Source organism: Mesoplodon bidens (genome assembly GCF_964165515.1).
Source record: "Mesoplodon bidens genome assembly, chromosome: X".
Classification (NCBI taxonomy): domain Eukaryota; kingdom Metazoa; phylum Chordata; class Mammalia; order Artiodactyla; family Ziphiidae; genus Mesoplodon; species Mesoplodon bidens.
In genome coordinates, this window is record NC_138163.1 from 53,824,019 (window position 1) to 53,844,230 (window position 20,212).

The 20,212-nt window shown below is 37.8% G+C and overlaps 1 protein-coding gene across 1 annotated transcript in view; it reads left to right on the forward strand.

The window, feature by feature from the left end:
• Positions 1-1,953: 1,953 nt before the first annotated feature.
• ZMAT1 (zinc finger matrin-type 1) overlaps positions 1,954-20,212 on the forward strand; it is a 33,285-nt gene continuing 15,026 nt past the window's right edge. Inside the window, exons 1-2 of the mRNA XM_081222241.1 lie at positions 1,954-2,261; positions 16,852-16,958. Coding sequence (XP_081078367.1) covers positions 1,973-2,261; positions 16,852-16,958 — 396 coding nt within the window. The 5' untranslated portion in view covers positions 1,954-1,972. The remainder of the gene's footprint in view (positions 2,262-16,851; positions 16,959-20,212) is intronic.

Genomic DNA, 20,212 nt, shown 5'->3' on the forward strand with positions numbered 1-20,212 from the left:
TTCCCCCTCGCATATTGGAAGGAATAAAGTAACGCTCCTTTTTATGCTTACCTTGTCCTACTGGCTATTTCAGTGGAATATTTCTTGTGCATGATCTTTCCAGTAGTTTATTTGATGAGTGAATGCTGCACTAACTTAGAGAAGGACAGGAAAGAACATTAGAGAAACCACCTAATGACTCAGGTAATCTTGGGTAAATTATTGAACCACAAAAACAGCATTAGAAAATGTCCTTAAGAGCCTAGCACTCCAAGTCTCTGAATTTGCTATTCAACTCCAGCCAGTTGTTGCCAGTCAGGAATACACAACCAATACTGCCAAATCTTCAAATGCTTTTAAGAGACTTTTTTCTTTTGTATGAAATGCACCTTTCAAATGTTGACAGGCAAGTAAATAAATAATTGTGCAGTTAAAACATATCTGTGGACCAGACCTAAGGACTTAGGGACCTAGGCTTGGGGACCACTGGTTTTTGACCTTTGCCCTAGGACTTTACTGTGCTGGACCATGAGAAGTCAGAAATAAAACAAACTGTCTTTTATCTCAAAATGGTCCCAGGCTATGGACAAGAGAGGCACACAATAAAAATGTGCACAAGATATAGGTGTAGCACAGAGGAGGGCGGAATTAAGTCTAAGCAGGGACAGGGCATGTTACCTGGAAGAAGTGATGTATTATTTGGGTTTCCAGGGGTGTATAAGGATTCAGTAGGAAGGTGCCTAATGTGGGGAAAGGGGCATTTCAGGAAGAAGGAGCAATGTATACAATAGCATTACATCATGAAATAACAGTTTTTATAGGAATCTGTAAGAAGATTTAATATAGCTAAATAATAAAGTAAAAGAAGTGTCGGGAGGTGGGGGCAGTGGAAGGGGATGAGATAAGGAAGTAAGAGGGGGGACTAATAGTGCAAAGGTGTGTCCTTTGACTGTCTAACAAGCAAAGGTGAGCTAGTGATAAATGGCAGCAATATGGAAAGATTGGAGGGTTTGAGATCAGAGAAAAGGAGACCAGTGGGACAGATGTCATAGTTCTGGCAAGAGATGATGAGTACTTGAAATAGGGCAATGGAAGTGAGCCTGGAAAGGAGAGCATACCCAAGAGAAACTTTTGCACAGATGCACCATGACACATACCCATCAACAGAGAAATGGATGGATATTGTACAGCATTGACAGTGAGTGAACTACAGCTATACGGATGAACCTCAGAAACAAAATTTTAGTGAAAGAAACAAGCTCCAAAATGCTACCTAGAAAAGTATATAAATTTTTGTTAAAGTTGAAAAAAAACTAAACAACATGGTTTAGGCACACATGTATGTGCTAGAATGTATGTAAAAGGGGTATGGAAATAATAATATAAATCAAGATATTGGTTTCTTTGGAAGTTGGGGAAAAGATGGTGAGGAGATTCAAATTATAAGTAATATTCTAGTTTTTTGGTTGGGTACTGGATTCCCAGGTTTTTATTGTAATTTAGATGGGTAGATCCATAGTTAACCAGGACCTTAGGGCCCACGATGAAACACTTCATGACCAAGGCTTCTGCTTATTTCTGTTCACTGAGGGCTGTAAGAAAGGCAGGAGAAGATATATTTTAGAGATATTTTGGGGGTGGAATAAATTGTTTTCCAGACATTTTTTTCCCTTAAATTGGATTTAGATTAGCTCCTCCAACGGAAGAAGCTTCACTGTGTGAGGCCCACGTGCTTTTACATCCCGCGCTTTTTGCCCTTTGCCCTTGGTCACCGTTGCTTCCCCTCCAAAGGGAGGCGGGTGACGCCGAGCCGTGGGGGGGAGGGGAGGGGTGGCCCGCGGATCTGAAGCGTTCCTATTGGTGGAGAGAAGGAGCGAGAACGAGGCTTGAGCCAAAGAGAGAAGAGGGGCAAGGGGGCGGGGCTAAGAAGGAGGCGGAGACAAAGGAACTTAACTGGAGAGAGATGAAGTGCAATTGTCCGCGCCTCGCTGCGATGGCGGCGGCGCGGACTACAGCCACACCGCTGGCGGCGGAGTCTTCCTCTAAGGAAGCTACCGTCTCTGCCGCCTCCTCCTCCTCCTCCTACACCGCCTGCGCGGCGGCGGCGGCGGTGGCAGCGGTTGTGCCTGCCTCCTCCGCCACCTCCACCCCTGCCTGCCCGCCTGCCGGTGGCTGCGGCGACGGCGGCGGCGGCGGCGGCGGCTTTGGCGGCTCCACTATGGCGGCGGCGGGGAGGGGGGGCAGTAGTTTTAAAGTAGACACCCGCCCTTGCCTCAGAGAAGGTGAGTTCCCGTCCCGGCGTGTGGGGGCGGCCCCATCTTCTTCGCTGCCTCAGTTCAGTCAGTCCGAGATCGGACTGGGCGCGGTTCGTTAGCGCCCCACCCCCCACCTGCTGTGGCGCAGTAAAGGCCAACCTCGCCCCGCCCCGCCCCGCAGTTCTAGCCCCTAATGTGCCAGAGGGACGAAGCAGAGAGGGGCTTCCCTACCTCCCCATGCCCCGAAAAGGATGGCCCCAGGAAAAGGAACTGCAGGTATTCACAAGGCAGGAGTTCGAAGGGAAAAAAAATACCACATAATTTCTCTCCCAGTCAGGGTGCTTTAGTGTTCTCTGTAGGAAGCTGAGATGTCATTTGGTGAAAGCTGAGGAGGCAAGGTAGAAAAGTGTGGCGAAACTAGAAGGTCAGGGAAAGGGAAGGGGGACTGACGGAGAGAAGGGGCAAGAGATGAGAGAGAAAAGGCCAAAGAAATGAGAGGGAGGAAATCTCCCTTTGGGGAAATTCAGCATCCCGCAGTGTAGAAACTTGCAGTAGTATACGTAAGGAGAGACAACATGAGACGTTTGGGGAGGTTAGAGTGTATATTGAGCTTTAAGGTAGGATCGGTTGGATTTTAGGATCCTAGGGTCTGGTGGAGGGGGTTGTACTGAGGAAAGAAGAGAGGCAGAAGCACAGATTTCAGAATTTTCTTTGGCTATTTGAGGGTGTGACCTTATAAAGCAAGGTTTTCATGCCCATCTTTAAGGTGGTTTTGGTTTTAATAAGTGCTTTTGTACCTACCAACAGGTATTACTCCTAACATAAAAAGATATTTCTTGACTATTTCAGTAGAAGTGGTATTTAGTTCACACAAAGTATATTATATACTTGTAAACAGCCTACTAATAGCAAACTGTAAAATTTGTCATTGAAATGTGTTTTAAAGCAGTTTTGGAAATGCTTCTTAGGTGGTTAGGACCAAGTCCACCCTAGAAGATCTCAGTAAAGCATTTTGCCATCGTAAAGTTCATAATTAATTTCCAGTATATTCTGTGTTACCATATGCTGCTAATTTGCCTCCAAAGTGAAAGACCGTGGACGCCAAAATAGAGTAAAATAATGTAAGTTACTTTTTCTTAGGAGGACACTGCATTAAAATTATCCCATAAAAATAATTTTCTCTTCACATTCTTAAATTATATATCCCATAACCTTTGACACCTTTCACTTTGGAGGAATGGCAAAGCAGTAAAAAAAAAATCCCTTACAATATTTGTCATATGCACATTACATAAATGGCACTTACTAAATATGGAAGTTAGAAATACACTGTAACATGATGTTTTTTAAATTTATTAACTCTCTTACTGAAGGCAACGTTTGAAAGACTCTATGTAGTACATTCAGTCAGGCTGCATTTGTACAGTTGTTCTGGGATGAAAGTATGAAATCTCCTGGATTTTTTGTTTTTATACCAAAGTTTCTGTCTATAACCAGCAGGAAGGAGGGAACAGTTTTTCAGGGGTGAAGATCACAATTCAGTTTAGCTCTCATGGCCTTTTCACAGTAAGGTTTAGGACCAGCATCTTATAGAAAAATGGCTTTTTGCCTGGCTCTGTGACTGGCTTGGTTGCATTATCTTTGATATGCAAGTATTAATGGCTTTAAGAGATATAAATTCAGAAAGTAGCAGCAATACCCTGTCTGTACTACTGCTAGCTGGTAAAAATGAGGAGAGCCCTTGAATAGGGGTCTGGTGTAGTGAATCTAGCTTCTGTTGTTAGTTTATCTGCTAGATTTTTCTGACCCTGAACAGATCCCAAGCTTCCTGGATTTGGGTCTTGACATTTTTGAAACAGAGGTATTGGAGTAGCCAAACTCGAGGTTGATTTCAGATCTGAAAGCATGAACCATGATTTTGCAGTTCTGTATTGATAATCTTTCGATGGCATTTCCATGTCTGTGCACTAGAACAGTGATTCATAAGCCATAGAAACGTTCATTGAGAGTTATGACCTGACATTCAGTGAGTAATGAAATCTGTGTTGTTAGTGTTGAGACAATTTACTAGGATATGAGAAACCAAATATAACTGCTACCTAAAAATTATCTCTTACCATTTCATTTTGGGTAAATATCCTTCATTAACTGTTCAGTCCAAACCAAAACTCTTAAATTTTCACCTAACAAATGATGCATATTTGATATAGTACACTGTCCAAAACACTATTAGGGCTCAAAATATTTTTATTTAGATATTTATAAAGGCCATAAATGGTTACCAGTTATGATAGTGGCTAAAAGAGAAGAGAGAAAAATGTTTCTTGGTGGTGTGCCAATGTCTTTTGCTTGTTTATTTTTTTAAGTCCTAGTTAGGAGATGGCTCTAACAGGTGGCAGAAAATTGTCAAGATTCAGATTATTACAAATCCACTCCAGATAGGACCATTAAAAGTTGTTTGATAAAGCATTTGCTGATCCATTTTCAACTGTAGTCAGCATTCCTGAGGATTTCATCTGTCTTGGGGTTGGTAATGAGCAAATATCAGTGGAGATTAGAGATTGCCAAGCAGGGAAGATTAGAAACTCTGAAAGTTTACAAGTGGGAAATTGGGCAATCAAGTTAAAAACAATCAACAAATAAAAGAAATGCCAAGTGAACACACATGAAAAAAGCACATACCTACCCCAAATTCATGGCAAGGGGAGTCACGAGATTTTGAGGGACCCTACATATTTCATTCAGTGAAGTTTTTCAAAACTAATGGCTCAAAACTGAATTTTCATCCAGTATTGATGTTGTCATGTGATCATAGTAAAAATCAAAACAAAAATAAAAACCCTCTTGTTTATTTCCCTCTTCCTTTTAATAAAAAGAAATTATTAAATGGATTCTGTTTTAGATTGGAGGACATACTGGCATTTAATTTAGTTAATGATCTGTTTGCACAGCCATTACCTAACAAGACTTTCCTTTGTCTTGATGTTATTCAGTAAAGTTCAAGTGCAGCATAAGAAAACGTAGTTAATAGCCTTTCCTTCATTTATTCAGGAATCATTTATTGAACACCTGTGTGTGTGTGCACGTGCGCAGGCACACATGCACCTGTGCCAGGCACTTGGTTCAGTGCCCAGAATATACAGGCGAACTGGACACAGCTATATTATAGAGCTCAATAGTAGTGCTTGATAGTAAAGTTATAAAATAAAAAAATAATTGGGGAAAAAGCAGTTTTAAGGGTAACTAGCCAGACTCCTAAACTGTCAAGGCTGCACCATCGTTTATTGTAAATCTGTACTTTGCCCATGGTGTTTCAAATACTATAGGCACACTAAGACACGTTATATTATACATCTAATGTTAGTACTAAGGAAGAATAATTAGCCAACTGTTAGAATTAATTTTTTTTCCAGACTGAAGCAATTTATTTAGCATTGAAGTTGTTGGCATATTTAACAATCATCAGATAGACCGTAATACTGATAAAGCATTATATGGGTTAATTTATAAAATGTATTCTTAGCAGTTATCTAATAAACAACATTTCTCATTGATTGAGCACTTACTGGCATACTTGCTTTGCTTTCCAAATTACGACAATCTTCCAATGTCACATGAAGTATTTTAAACTACTATGAAACATACATTCATTCGCTCATAGACTGAAGATTTTATAAAAAGGGCAAAATAATTAAAATTTTAAAATCAAAATCATAGGTTTTATTTTTCACCGTATTTTATTTTTACAAGAGATAAATAAACTGACACCAAGCATTGTAAATGGATGACCACAACAAAAGCAACAATGATTGCAATTACCAAACATGAAACACACTCATACTATGTCATAATATTGCCATTCAGTCCAGTAATCCTCCACTATAACAGCTCTTTACTTTGCAGTGAAAATTGACTTCCATATTTTTTGCCTCTAAGTCCTTGTGGGATTTTTTTTAATCAAACAGAAAGTCACAAAAATTATAATCATCCTCATCAGTTCACTCAGTCCCATGTAATTAATTTTTTTTTCATCTTGGTCTTTTGTTAGCACTTTTATGAATTCATTAGTTTTCCATTAGAGTTTTGAAAATGCTTATTCATTCACTTCAGCAGTATAGTCAGTTACCAGAAATCTGTACTTGTCAGAGTCTTTTCCATGACTACCTTGAAGATGTAACCCTTTTATAGGAACATTTTTGTGAAAGCATCAGGGTACACCCAGAACTGTCTGTAAATGACAAAAGACTTAAAAATGACCACGGTTAAAGATTTGATGAAAGTTTATAATAATGCAACTGACAAGGATATTTAGTTATTTCTGAGATATACATTTGAAAGTAATAACTAGAATTATGACTTACAACATTATACCAGAACATATAAGATTTTTAGAAATTTCATGTAATGTCTGAAACATTTATATTAATGTATTTCCATACAAATGACCCAAAGAAAGTTTAGTATTAGTTGTTTTTCTTTGTTTTTTATACTGCAACTTCTTATTAGTCATCAATTTTATACACATCAGTGTATACATGTCAATCCCAATCACCCAATTCAGCACACCACCATCCCCACCCCACCACGGTTTTCCCCCCTTGGTGTCCACACATCTGTTCTCCACATCTGTGTCTCAACTTCTGCACTGCAAACTGGTTCATCTGTACCATTTTCACATACATGCATTAATATACGATATTTATTTTTCTTTTTCTGACTTACTTCACTCTGTATGACAGTCTCTAGAACCATCCATGTCTCAACAAATGACTCGATTTTGTTCTTTTTTATGGCTGAGAAATATTCCATTGTATATATGTACCACAACTTCTTTATCCGTTCGTCTGTTGATGGGCTTTAGGTTGCTTCCATGACATGGCTATTGTAAGTAGTGCTGCAGTGAACATTTTGGTACATGACACTTTTTGAATTATGGTTTTCTCAGGGTATATGCTCAGTAGTGGGATTCCTGGGTCATGTGGTAGTTGTATTTTTAGATTTTTAAGGAATCTCCATACTGTTCTCCATAGTGGCTGTATCAATTTACATTTCCACCAACAGTGCAAGAGGGTTCCCTTTTCTCTACACCCTCTCCAGCATTTATTCTTTGTAGATTTTTTAATGATGGACATTCTGGCCAGTGTGAGATGATATCTCATTGTAGTTTTGATTTGCATTTCTCTAATGATTAATGATGTTGAGCATTCTTTCATGTGTTTGTTGGCAATCTGTATCTTCTTTGCAGAAATGTCTATTTAGATCTTCTGCCCGTTTTTGGACTGGGTTGTTTGATTTTTTGATATTGAGCTGCATGAGCTGCTTGTAAATTTTGTAGATTAATCCTTTGTCAGTTGCTTCATTTGCAAATATTTTCTCCCATTCTGAGGGTTGTCTTTTCGTCTTGTTTATGGTTTCCTTTGCTGTGCAAAAGCTTTGAAGTTTCATTAGCTCCCATTTGTTTATTTTTGTTTTTATTTCCATTTCTCTAGGAGGTGGGTCAAAAAGGATCTTGTTGTGATTTAGGTCATAGAGTGTCTGCCTATGTTTTCCTCTAAAAGTTTGATGGTCTCTGGCCTTACATTTAGGTCTTTAATCCATTTTGAGTTTTTTTTGTTTATGGTGTTAGGGAGTGTTCTAATTTCATTCTTTTACATGTAGCTGTCCAGTTTTCCCAGCACCACTTGTAGAAGAGGCTGTCTTTTCTCCACTGTATATTCTTGCCTCCTTTATCAAAGATAAGGTGACCATATGTGCATAGGTTTACCTCTGGGCTTTCTATCCTGTTCCTTTGATCTATATTTCTGTTTCTGTGCCAGTACCATACTGCCTTGATTACTGTAGCTTTGTAGTATAGTCTGAAGTCAGGGAGCCTGCTTCCTCCAGCTCCGTTTTTCATTCTCAAGATGGCTTTGGCTATTCGGGGACTTTTGTGTTTCCATAAAAATTGTGAAATTTTTTGTTCAACTTCTGTGAAAAATGCCAGTGGTAGTTTGATAGGGGTTGCATTGAATCTGTAGATTGCTTTGGGTAGTAGAGTCACTTTCATAATGTTGGTTTTTCCAATCCAAGAACATAGTGTATCTCTCCATCTATTTATATCAACTATAATTTTTTTCATCAGTGTCTTATAATTTTTTGCATACATGTCTTTTGTCTCCTTAGGTAGCTTTATTCCTAGATATTTTATTCTTTTTGTTGCAAAGGTAAATGGGAGTGTTTTCTTAATTTCACTTTCAGATTTTTTTCATCATTAGTGTATAGGAATGCAAGAGATTTCTGTGCATGAATTTTGTATCTTAATACTTTACCAAATTCATTGATTAGCTCTAGTAGTTTTCTGGTAGCAGCTTTAGGATTCTTTACGTATAGTATCATGTCATCTGCAAACAGTGACAGCTTTATTTCTTCTTTTCCAATTTGGATTCCTTTTATTTATTTTTCTTCTCTGATTGCTGTGGCTAAAACTTCCAAAACTATGTTGAATAAGAGTGGTGAGATTGGGCAACCTTGTCTTGTTCCTGATCTTAGTGGAAGAGGTTTCATTTTTTCACAATTGAGGAAGATGTTTGCTGTGTGTTTGTCATATATGGCCTTTATTATGTTGAGGAATGTTCCCACTATGCCTACTTTCTGGAGGGTTTTTATCATAAATGGGTGTTGAATTTTGTCAAAAGCTTTCTCTGCATTGATTGAGAGGATCATATGGATTTTCTCCTTCAATTTGTTAATATGGTGTATCACGTTGATTGATTTGCATATATTGAAGAATCCTTGCATTCTTGGGATAAACCCCAGTTGATCATGGTGTATGATCCTTTTAATGTGCTGTTGGATTTTGGTTGCTAGTATTTTGTTGAGGATTTTTGCATTTGTGTTCATCAGTGATATTGGCCTGTGGTTTTCTTTCTTTTTGACATTTTTGTCTGGTTTTGGTACCACAGTGATGGTGGCCTCATAGAATGAGTTTGGGAGTGTTCCTCCCTCTGCTATATTTTGGAAGAGTTTGAGAAGGATAGCTGTTGGCTCTTTTCTAAATGTTTGATAGAATTCGCCTCTGAAGCCATCTGGTCCTGGGCTTTTGTTTGTTGGAAGATTTTTTTTTTTTTTTTTTTTTTTTTTTGCGGTACGTGGGCCTCTCACTGTTGTGGCCTCTCCCATTGCGGAGCACAGGCTCCGGACACGCAGGCTCAGTGGCCATGGCTCACGGGCCTAGCTGATCCACGGCATGTGGGATCTTCGTGGACCGTGGCACAAACCCATGTCCCCTGCATCGGCAGGCAGTCTCTCAACCACTGCACCACCAGGGAAGCCCCTGTTGGAAGATTTTTAATCACAGTTTCAATTTCAGTGCTTGTGATTGGTCTGTTCATATTTTCTATTTCTTCCTGGTTCAGTCTCGGAAGCTTGTGCATTTCTAAGAATTTGTCCATTTCTTCCAAGATGTCCATTTTATCGGCATATAGTTGCTTGTAGTAATCTCTCATGATCCTTTGTATTTCTGCAGTGTCAGTTGTTACTTCTGCTTTTTCATTTCTAATTCTATTGATTTGAGTCTTCTCCCTTTTTTTCTTGATAAGTCTGGCTAATGGTTTATCCATTTTGTTTATCTTCTCAAAGAACCAGCTTTTAGTTTTCTTGATCTTTGCCATCGTTTCCTTCATTTCTTTTAAATTTATTTCTGATCTGATCTTTATGATTTCTTTCCTTCTGCTAACTTTGGGGTTTTTTTGCTTTTGTTTTTGTTTATGCTTTTGTTTTGCGGTACGCGGGCCTCTCACTGTTTTGGCCTCTCCCATTGCGGAGCACAGGCTCGGACACGCAGGCTCATCGGCCATGGTTCATGGGCCTAGCCACTCTGCAGCATGCGGTATCTTCCCGGACCGGGGCATGAACCCATGTCCCCTGCATCAGCAGGCAGACTCTCAACCACTGCACCATCAGAGAAGCCCCAACTCTGAGGTATTTTGTTCTACTTTCTCTAATTGCTTTAGGTGTAAGGTTAGGTTTTTTATTTGAGATGTTTCTTGTTTCTTAAGGTAGGATTGTATTGCTATAAACTTCCCTCTTAGAACTGCTTTTGCTGCATACCATAGGTTTGGGGTCATCGTGTTTTCATTGTCATTTGTTTATAGGTATTATTTTATTTCCTCTTTGATATCTTCAGTGATCTCTTGGTTATTAAGTAGTGTGTTGTTTAGCCTCCATATGTTTGTATATTTTACAGACTTTTTCCTGTAATTGATATCTAGTCTCATAGTGTTGTGGTCGGAAAAGATACTTGATACAATTTCAATTTTCTTAAAATTACCAGGGCTTGCTTTGTGACCCAAGGTATGTTCTATCCTGTAGGATGTTCCATGAGCACTTGAGAAGAATGTGTATTCTGTTGTTTTGGGATGGAATGTCCTCTAAATATCAACTAAGTCCATCTTGTTTAATGTATCATTTAAAGCTTATGTTTCCTTATTTATTTTCATTTTGGATGATCTTTCCGTTGGTGAAAGTGGGGTGTTAAAGTCCCCTACTATGATTGTGTTACTGTTGATTTCCCTTTTTATGGCTGTTAGTATTTGCCTTATGTATTGAGGTGCTCCTATGTTGGGTGCATAAATATTTACAATTGTTATATCTTCTTCTTAGATTGATCCCTTGATCATTATGTAGTGTACTTCTTTGTCTCTTGTAGTAGTCTTTGTTTTAAAGTCTATTTTGTCTAATATGAGAATTGCTACCCAGATTTGTTTTGATTTCCATTTGCATGGAATATCCTTTTTCATCCCCTCACTTTCAGTCTGTATGTGTCCCTAGGTCTGAAGTGGTTCACTTGTAGACAGCATATATACGGGTGTTATTTTTGTATCCATTCAGCCAATCTATGTCTTTTGGTTGCAGCATTTAATCTGTTTACATTTAAGGTAATTATTGATATTGATGTTCCTATCACCACTTTCTTAATTGTTTTGTATTTATTATTGTAGGTCTTTTCCTTCTGTTGTGTTTCCTGCCTAGAGAAGTTCCTTTAGTATTTGTTGTAAAGCTGGTTTGGTGGTGCTGAATTCTCTTAGCTTTTGCTTGTCTGTAAAGGTTTTAATTTCTCCATCATTCTGAATGAGATCCTTGCTGGGTGGAGTAATCTTGGTTGCAGTGTTTTCCCCTTCATCACTTTAAATATGTCCTGACTCTCCCTTCTGGCTTGCAGAGTTTCTGCTGAAAGATCAGCTTTTAACCTTTTGGGGATTCCCTTATGTGTTACTTGTTGTTTTTCCCTTGCTGCTTTTTATATTTGTTCTTTGTATTTAATTTTTGATAGTTTGATTAACATGTGCCTTGGTGTGTTTCTCCTTGGATTTATCCTGTATGTGACTCTCTGTGCTTCCTGGACTTGATTAACTATTTCCTTTTCCATAATAGGGAATTTTTCAACTATAATCTCTTCAAATATTTTCTCAGTCCCTTTCTTTTTCTCTTCTTCTTCTGGGACCCCTGTAAGTCGAATGTTGGTGCCTTTAATGTTGTCCCAGAGATCTCTGAGACTGTCCTCAATTCTTTTCATTTTTTTTTCTTTATTCTGCTCTGCAGTAGTTATTTCCACTATTTTATCTTCCAGGTCACTTATCCGTGCTTCTGCCTCAGTTATTCTGCTATTGATCCCTTCTAGAGAATTTTTAATTTCATTTATTGTGTTGTTCATCACTGTTTGTTTGCTCTTTAGTTCTTCTACGTCCTTGTTAAATGTTTCTTATATATTCTCCATTCTATCTCCGATATTTTGGATCATCTTTGCTATCATTATTCTGAATTCTTTTCAGGTACACTGCCTATTTCCTCTTCATTTGTTAGATCTGGTGGGTTTTTGCCTTGCTCCTTCATCTGCTGTGTGTTTCTTTGTCTTTTCATTTTGCTTAACTTACTGTGTTTGGGGTCTCCTTTTCACAGGCTGCAGGTCGTAGTTCCCATTGTTTTTGGTGTCTGTCCCCAGTGGCTAAGTTGGTTTAGTGGGTTGTTTAGGCTTCCTGGTGGAGGGGACTAGTGCCTGTGTTCTGGTGGATGAGGCTGGATCTTGTCTCTCTGCTCGGCAGGTCCACGTCTAGTGGTGTGTTTTGGGGTTTCTGTGGCCTTATTATGATTTTAGGCAGCCTCTGTGCTAACGGATAGTGTTGTGTTCCTGTCTTGCTAGTTGTTTGTCATAGGGTGTCCAGCACTGTAGCTTTCTAGTCATTGAGTGGAGCTGGGTCTTGACATTGAGATGGAGATCTCTGGGAGATTTTTTCCATTTGATATTACGTGAAGCTGGGAGGTCTCTTTTGGACCAGTTTCCTGAACTTGGTTCTCCCACCTCAGTGGCCCAGCACTGACGCCTGGGTGGAGCACCAAGTGCCTGTCCTCCACACGGCTCAGAATAAAAGGGAGAAAAGAAAGAGAGAAAGAAGAAGATAAAATAAAATAAAGTAAAATAAATAAAAAATGAAATAAAACAAATTAAAAAAATAATTATTGAGGAAAAAAACTTAAGTAATGAAAAAAGAAAAACGGAGAGACAGAACCCTAGGACAAATGGTAAAAGCAAAGCTCTACAGACAACAATCACACACAGAAGCATACACATACATACTCACAAAAAGAGAAAAAGGGAGAAAAATATACATATCATTGCTCCCAAAGTCCACCTCCTCAATTTGGGATGATTCATTGTCTATTCAGGTATTCCACAGATGCAGGGTACATCAAGTTGATTGTGGAAATTTAATCTGCTGCTCCTGAGGCTGCTGGGAGAAATTTCCCTTTCTCTTCCTTGTTAGCACAGCTCCTGGGGTTCAGGTTTGGATTTGGCCCCTCCTCTGTGTGTAGGTCACCTGAGGGCTTCTGTTCTTCGCTCAGACAGGACAGGGTTAAAGGAGCAGCTGATTTGGGGGCTCTGGCTCACTCAGGCCGAGGGTAGAGAGGGGTACAGATGTGGGGCGAGCCTGCGGCAGCAGAGGCCCCCATGACATTGCACCAGCCTGAGGCGCGCCGTGCATTCTCCTGGGGAAATTGTCCCTGGATTACGGGACCCTGGCAGTGGTGGGCTGCACAGGCTCCTGGTGTGGGAGGTGATAGTGACCAGTGCTTGCACACAGGCTTCTTGTTGGCTGCAGCAGCAGCCTTAGCGTCTCATGCTTGTCTCCGCACCCCTGTTGCTGCGCTGTCCTCCGTGGCTCCGAAGCTCCCCCACCATGCCACCCGCAGTCTCTGCCCGTGAACGGCCTTCCTAGTGTGTGGAAACCTTTTGTCCTTCACAGCTCCCTCCCAGTGGTGCAGGTCCCGTCCCTATTATTTTATCTCTGTTTTTTTTCTTTTTTCTCTTGCCCTACCCAGGTACGTGGGCAGTTCCTTGCCTTTTGGGAGGTCTGAGGTGTTCTGCCAGCGTTCAGTAGGTGTTCTGTAGGAGTTGTTCCACATGTAGATACATTTCTGATGTATTTTTGAAGAGGAAGGTGATCTCCGCATCTTACTCTTCCGTCATCTTGAAGCTCCTCTTATATCCCTTTTTAATCACTTTTTTTCCTTTTTTGAATGCAGAATTAAGTCCAAATGCCCTAATGAAGCCAATTATGATTTGGCTTCATTTCAAGCTTTCAATTATTGTCTTTCATATTCTTGTGTACCCCCAGGTACCTTTATTCCACTCTTTTTATCTGAATTTTATTCATCTTTTAAAGCTTAGTTCAAAACCTGTTCACCTCTAGAAAGCTTTTCCCAAACTCCTCAGCAGGAATCCACTGTACCTTACGTCTTATATCACTTACGACATTTTGATCTTGGAATCATAGTTCTTTTTTAAAATAATCAATTAATTAATTTACCTGCACCAGGTCTTAGTTGTGGCACGTGGGATCTTCGTTGCTGCACGCAGAATCTTAATTGTGGCCTGCAGGATCTTCGTTGCAGCATGCAGGATCTTTCAGTTGTGGCATGCGAACTCTTAGTTGCGGAATGTGGGATCTAGTTCCCCCACCAGGGATTGAACCCAGGCCCCTGCATTGGGAGTGTGGAGTTCTCACCACTGGCCCACCAGTGAAGTCCCCATGGTTCTTTCTATACACATCTTCCTTACTAAATTGTAAATTCCTTGAGATTAGGAGTTATTCACTTGCTGTGTCATTTCCAATATGTGGAGCAGTCATGTATTTATAATGGAAAAATGTCAAGGTAAAACAAAGTTCTGCTCCAACAAATACACATGTGACAAGTTATTCAGATTTCAGGGAATCCTAATTTCCTAACCTTCCAGATGTGGGAAATATTGCTTACCTTGCAGACTTGTTTAAAGAACTAAAGGGGTAAGCTATTATCTTGTTTACACATAGAGGGCCTTCAATAAGTGCTCTTCCTTTTTTCTTATCTCTTTCCAAAATGTGTACCATAGTACTTTGAAACTAACCTCAGTAAATACCAATAAAGCTAAATGATGTGCAAGACATTGAGGGCCTGAACTTGGGTAGTGTTATGGGGAATTAAAAGGAAGAGATGGATATCAAATAACGTTATAAGCTAGAATTGACATGAAACAGTGATTTGCTGGGGAGCAGAATGGCTGAGATTTTGAGTCTGGAATATTATGCCATTTAATAAAGAAAAACAGACCAAGATCTTGTTTGAGAAAATGAGTCAAAGGCAATAAGTCTAGGCAATACCATTCTAAAGGAAAAGTTGTAGGGGTACCAGTAACTTCATGGACTTCATGGAAATTTATCTGGGTCACCAGTAATGAAAGGCTAGGTTAAAATACTTAGCCTTGGGCTTCCCTGGTGGCGCAGTGGTTGAGAGTCCGCCTGCCAATGCAGGGTACACAGGTTTGTGCCCCGGTCTGGGAAGATCCCACGTGTCGCGGAGAGGCTGGGCCCGTGAGCCGTGGCCGCTGAGCCTGCGCGTCCGGAGCCTGTGCTCCACAATGGGAGAGGCCACAACAGGGAGAGGCCCGCATACCACACACACACAAAAAACTTAGCCTTCATATTTCCCAACTTGAGTGTCAGTGTCAAACTTTGACTATTAGAAGTGGGGAAATCTGGAATTAAAGGTTGATCTAGGAAATAAATGAGTATTAAATTTTAGGAATTGTTGAACCTCTAAATTAGTAGTTTCCTTTTGTCTTCTTAATGGAAACTTTCCCTCTGTAACAAGTTATATTGCCACCAAATGATAATATTTACTTATTATTAAAGAATTTAATAGGAAGTTCAATATCTTATCACTATGCTCAGATTGCATATAGTAGTTGATTCTGAAACAAGGGAAGTCCTGAAATACATTTTAGTTAAACTCTCTACCTTGCTGACTTTAAGAGTCAAAGTTAGAGAAATCATATATTTTAAAACAACCTAAAAATAATTCAGAGAGGATACTATATATTATAGGGATAAATTTTTAAGTGTTCATCACCTTGTTTTTGACATGTTCCTAGTTACAGTTATTAGTATCTTGAGCATGCAATTTAAGTAAGCATTTTTAGTCCATACAGTGGTACTGAAAACAAAGCTTAGTTGCAGATATCCAACATAACTTTTAAAATAAATACCTCTAAAGGTTCTTTAAATAGAAAGTCCTACATACTTCTTGCAAAAATTGAAAGAAAACAGTTGTACAGAAAATAAAATGTTAAATGTTCTCCCTTTCTTCCTTTTCTAGCCCCGCTTCCCAAAGTTAATCACTTTTAAATTTAATTTATATCTTTCCATATTTTTATATGTGATGTATATTTAATTTTTGTTAGTGTTGGAAATGGATGTATTGTATTTATTCTACAACTTTTTATCCATTTAATATATCATTGGCCTTTCTCTGTGAAAGTATGTGTGGTATCAGCTTATTCATTTAAATAGCCAAATAGCAAGCAAAATTTTGATGTTTTGAGATTTATACCTTATAGATGCATTAATAAATTTGGGGGGAATACATTGCAGCTGTTAAGAAGTTTAGATAGAAGCGTGGACCTCAAGTGTAAATTCAGAAAGTTTTGGCATATGTTATTTATTACAGTGAGAAACATTTAGAAATAACACTTCTAGATGTTATTATATGAACATTACTTTATAGCTTTGGGGGATTCTGTGAGACTTGTTTGGCCAGATGAGTCTACTAATGTTCGTACAACAATGGAAAATGTTTGCCTACTATGGGCAAAGTTTTTTTGTGGTTCCGTGTGATTTTTAGATAACATTGGAACCATAGCTCCAGATAAGTGACAGTCTTATAACAATGCCTTTTTAAGGATTGTCTACTGTAAAACACAAATTCCAAGGCTTGGTTTTTTAATCCTGCCGCTCATTATTGGTGCCCCAAATCAGTCTACGAAGCTCATGAAGTTACTGGTACCCCCATAACTTTTCGTTTGGAATGGTATTGCCTAGGCTTATCATGTTAAATAAATAACTCTTGCTATATCCTACATTAGAGGCATATTTACTAGCTCATATTAAATTGCATACTCAATAAGCAAAAAGCTTTTACTGTAGCCTCACAAGCACTCAGGTTTGAGGTGGTATATAAAACAATATGTAGTTGAAGAATGAAAATGATACTTCTAAATATTCATTTATGTGATATGTAGTCTCATTACCCTTTATTTTATTCATAGATATGACTTGGAAAGAACAGGAAAAGACTGAACTTTTTACAGATAATTTTTGTAATATATGTGGAGTAGTGCTGCAGTTTGAATCACAAAGGATTTCACATTATGAGGTAGGTTAAAAATAATGAGAATAGAATCTAAAATAGGTTTTTAAATATAGCAGATAAACTTCATATATTATCTGTTTTTGATTCTTATGAGAATCCTGTGTATTATTTCCCTTTGATGGATGAGGAGCCTGGCTCAGAGAGGTACAGTAACTTACTAGCTTAAGTTTGGAGAATTCAGGTTTAAACTTAGTCTTTTTGACTCCAAAGCATGTTTTCTTTTCTTCACATCATTCTGCCTCCATTTGTATCTATCAAGCCACTATATCCTTCGTGTCCTTGTAGTAAATATAAGGGGAGTTTTATAAAGTTTAGTAGGAAATAGTTAACGTGAATCAAGGGATATTATTGAACTCCAGAGTTTTCCTTTACAGTAAATGAAGGATAAAAACAAAATGAACTAGTCTTGCACTTGATTTAGCTACATGTTTTTAAGCACAGTACCATAGAATTCTAGAGTTAAAAGAGGAATGTTTAATGTCCTTACTTCTTTAGTTTATTGATTAGAAAACTGAAACCCAGAGGGATAGTGATTCTGCATAGCTAATCTTGGCATGACTAAGCTTAAAAATGATTTCTTCTAATTTCATATCCAGTGTTCTTTCCTTTCTTTTAGTGTTGTCTCCCATTTCTACATCATATTATGAACTATTGGATTTATTTTCATATCTGGTATCCGTGTTAACAAAAGTACTAGATACATTTACTTAAAAGAAATACAATGCCAGTTCTACTTTTTTAAACACCTCATCTTGTTTTGCCCATTGCTCATCTTATTGGAAACCATATTTCAGCCCTTATGTTGATTGGGATTCAATTACTGCAATTACAGATAGTGAAATTGTGTTGGCCGTGGATTGAGAGGACGTAGGTTCAAGTCTTAACTCCACCATTGTTGTGAAACCCTGGGCAAGTCACTTTACCTCTCTGAGCATGTTTCTTGACCCTGCAAAATGGGGGCATAAGATCTCTCTTACTATACTTGTGAGAATTAAGTGAAATCAGGTATGTGATTGTGCCTAGCATATCCTGGGACCCCGAAGCTCAAAGATTTAGCGTTAATAAAGAGAGACACATAATCAAGGGGCTCTGTGATAACTGTGGTTGGAACCATTTGAATTTAAATTTGAAAAATCACTTTTATGGGCTTATGAAGTACTATTCAGTGTAGAAAATATACAAAAATATAAGAAAATATGAATCAATCATAATTCTGTTGCTTGTAAGTAAGCATCATTTAATTAACTTCTATTTAGTTTATATGATTCCAGTATGCTTTCTAAACACACATATTTTTACAAAAGAGAATTGTATGTTGTTTTGCACTTGCTCTTTCATATAAGAACATATTCTGAACACTTTGTCCTATCATTACATCTTTTTACTTTTCTATAATAGTTTAATGGCTATAAAGCATTATGTTATGTAATGTTGTAGCATATTTTTTAATTTAAATTTCAGCGCCATCTGTAAGTTTGGTACTTAAGCTTGTTAAATAATCAAATCAAAATTATACATGACTTTCCACATATTTGAAAGCACTTCTGTGCAAATATCCTACTTGAAAAGGTGATTTTTTTTTCTCTTTAGTATACAGCTTGGTTAATAGTGTCAGACTATCTCAGCATAGTATTTATTGTACATGTAAAATAGGACAGTACTGCAGAAGTTTTGAATTTTAATGAGGTTGCACTTATTAATATTTCCTTTTGTATTTATACTTACATGTTTAAGAAACCATTCTTTGTTCTTTTGTCATATAGATATTTCTGTCTGTTTTCTTCTAATACTTTTAAAAGTTTTATTTTTTAGGTTAAAGTATTTGATCCATCTGGTATTGATTTTCACATATGGAGGGTGGTAACATTATTTTCCATACAGATAGCCAGGTATACCAGCAATATTTATTTAAACAGTCCATCCTTGCCTCACTGATTTGTAGTGGCATCTCTATCATAAGTTAATTTTCATATACATATATATATATTTATAATGTCATTATGGTTTATTGTATTGCTTTGTTAGCCTGTCTCTATGATAATTTCACCTTATTAGTATAGCTTTAAAATATGCCATGATACCTGGTAGGGAAAATTTATATGACAAAAAACTCATTATAAAGTTAAAAGACAAGCCACAGATTGAGTGCTGTTTATAACCGATATAACTAACAAAGGATTAGTATCTAGAATATATAAAGAACTATATATCAATTAGAACAAGAAACAACCCAATAGAAAAATGGGAAAGTGTTATAAACAGGCTATAGAAGAGATACTTAACTTCAGAAGTGATCATATGGGAAATGCAAGTTAAAGTGATAATGAACTACCTTATCAAAACCATCATGCTCGCAAAAATTGAAATCTAACAGCACTTAACACTTCAGGAGAATATAGGAAGACAAATCACTCATATATGCTACATTTGGAGTTGTAAACTGCTTCAACATCTTTTTTTAATTAATTTTTATTGGAATATAGTTGCTTGCTTCAACATCTTTGGAGAGAAATTTTATAATACCTATTAAAGCTGAAAACTCTCATACCTTATAAGCCAAATAGTCCATATCTAGGTGTCTACTTTAAAGAAACTCTTGGACATTATATTAGGAGATATGTTTACATATGTTCAGTGCAGAAATGCTTGTGATAGCAAAATAAACAAACATAACTGCCTTCAGTAGGGGACTTGATGGGTAGCATATAGAGTGGAATATTATGCAGCATGTAATATGAATGAACTAGAGCTATATGTATCAATATGGGCAAATCTTACATAATATTGAGTTATAAAAAGTTGAAAAGGATATGAATAGACTGATTCCATTTTCATAAAATAAAAAAATGACAGTAGTACATAATACTGTTTATGGGTACATGCATATCTAGTAAAAGAAGAGAAGCATAGAGGAAATGATATAGACCAACTTTAAGATAGTGGTTACCTATTGAGAGAGACTGAGGAGGGGAGAGATTGTTGGCATGAGGAGATAGGACTGTATGTGTAAAACTTTACCTCTTTTGAAAAGGAGATCTGAAACAAATATAGAAAAATGTTAATAATATCTGTTAAAACTGGGCAGTGGGTATGTACTTCAGCTATATTATTTCCTGTGCTTTTCTATATGTATATATTTCACAATTTAAAATGCTGTAGAGAGAGAGTAAGTAGTTGCCTCACAGTATATGTTCAGGAATGTTAGTTTCCCTTCTATTTACACCAACATTTTCGTTATCATGTATTTTGTTATACAT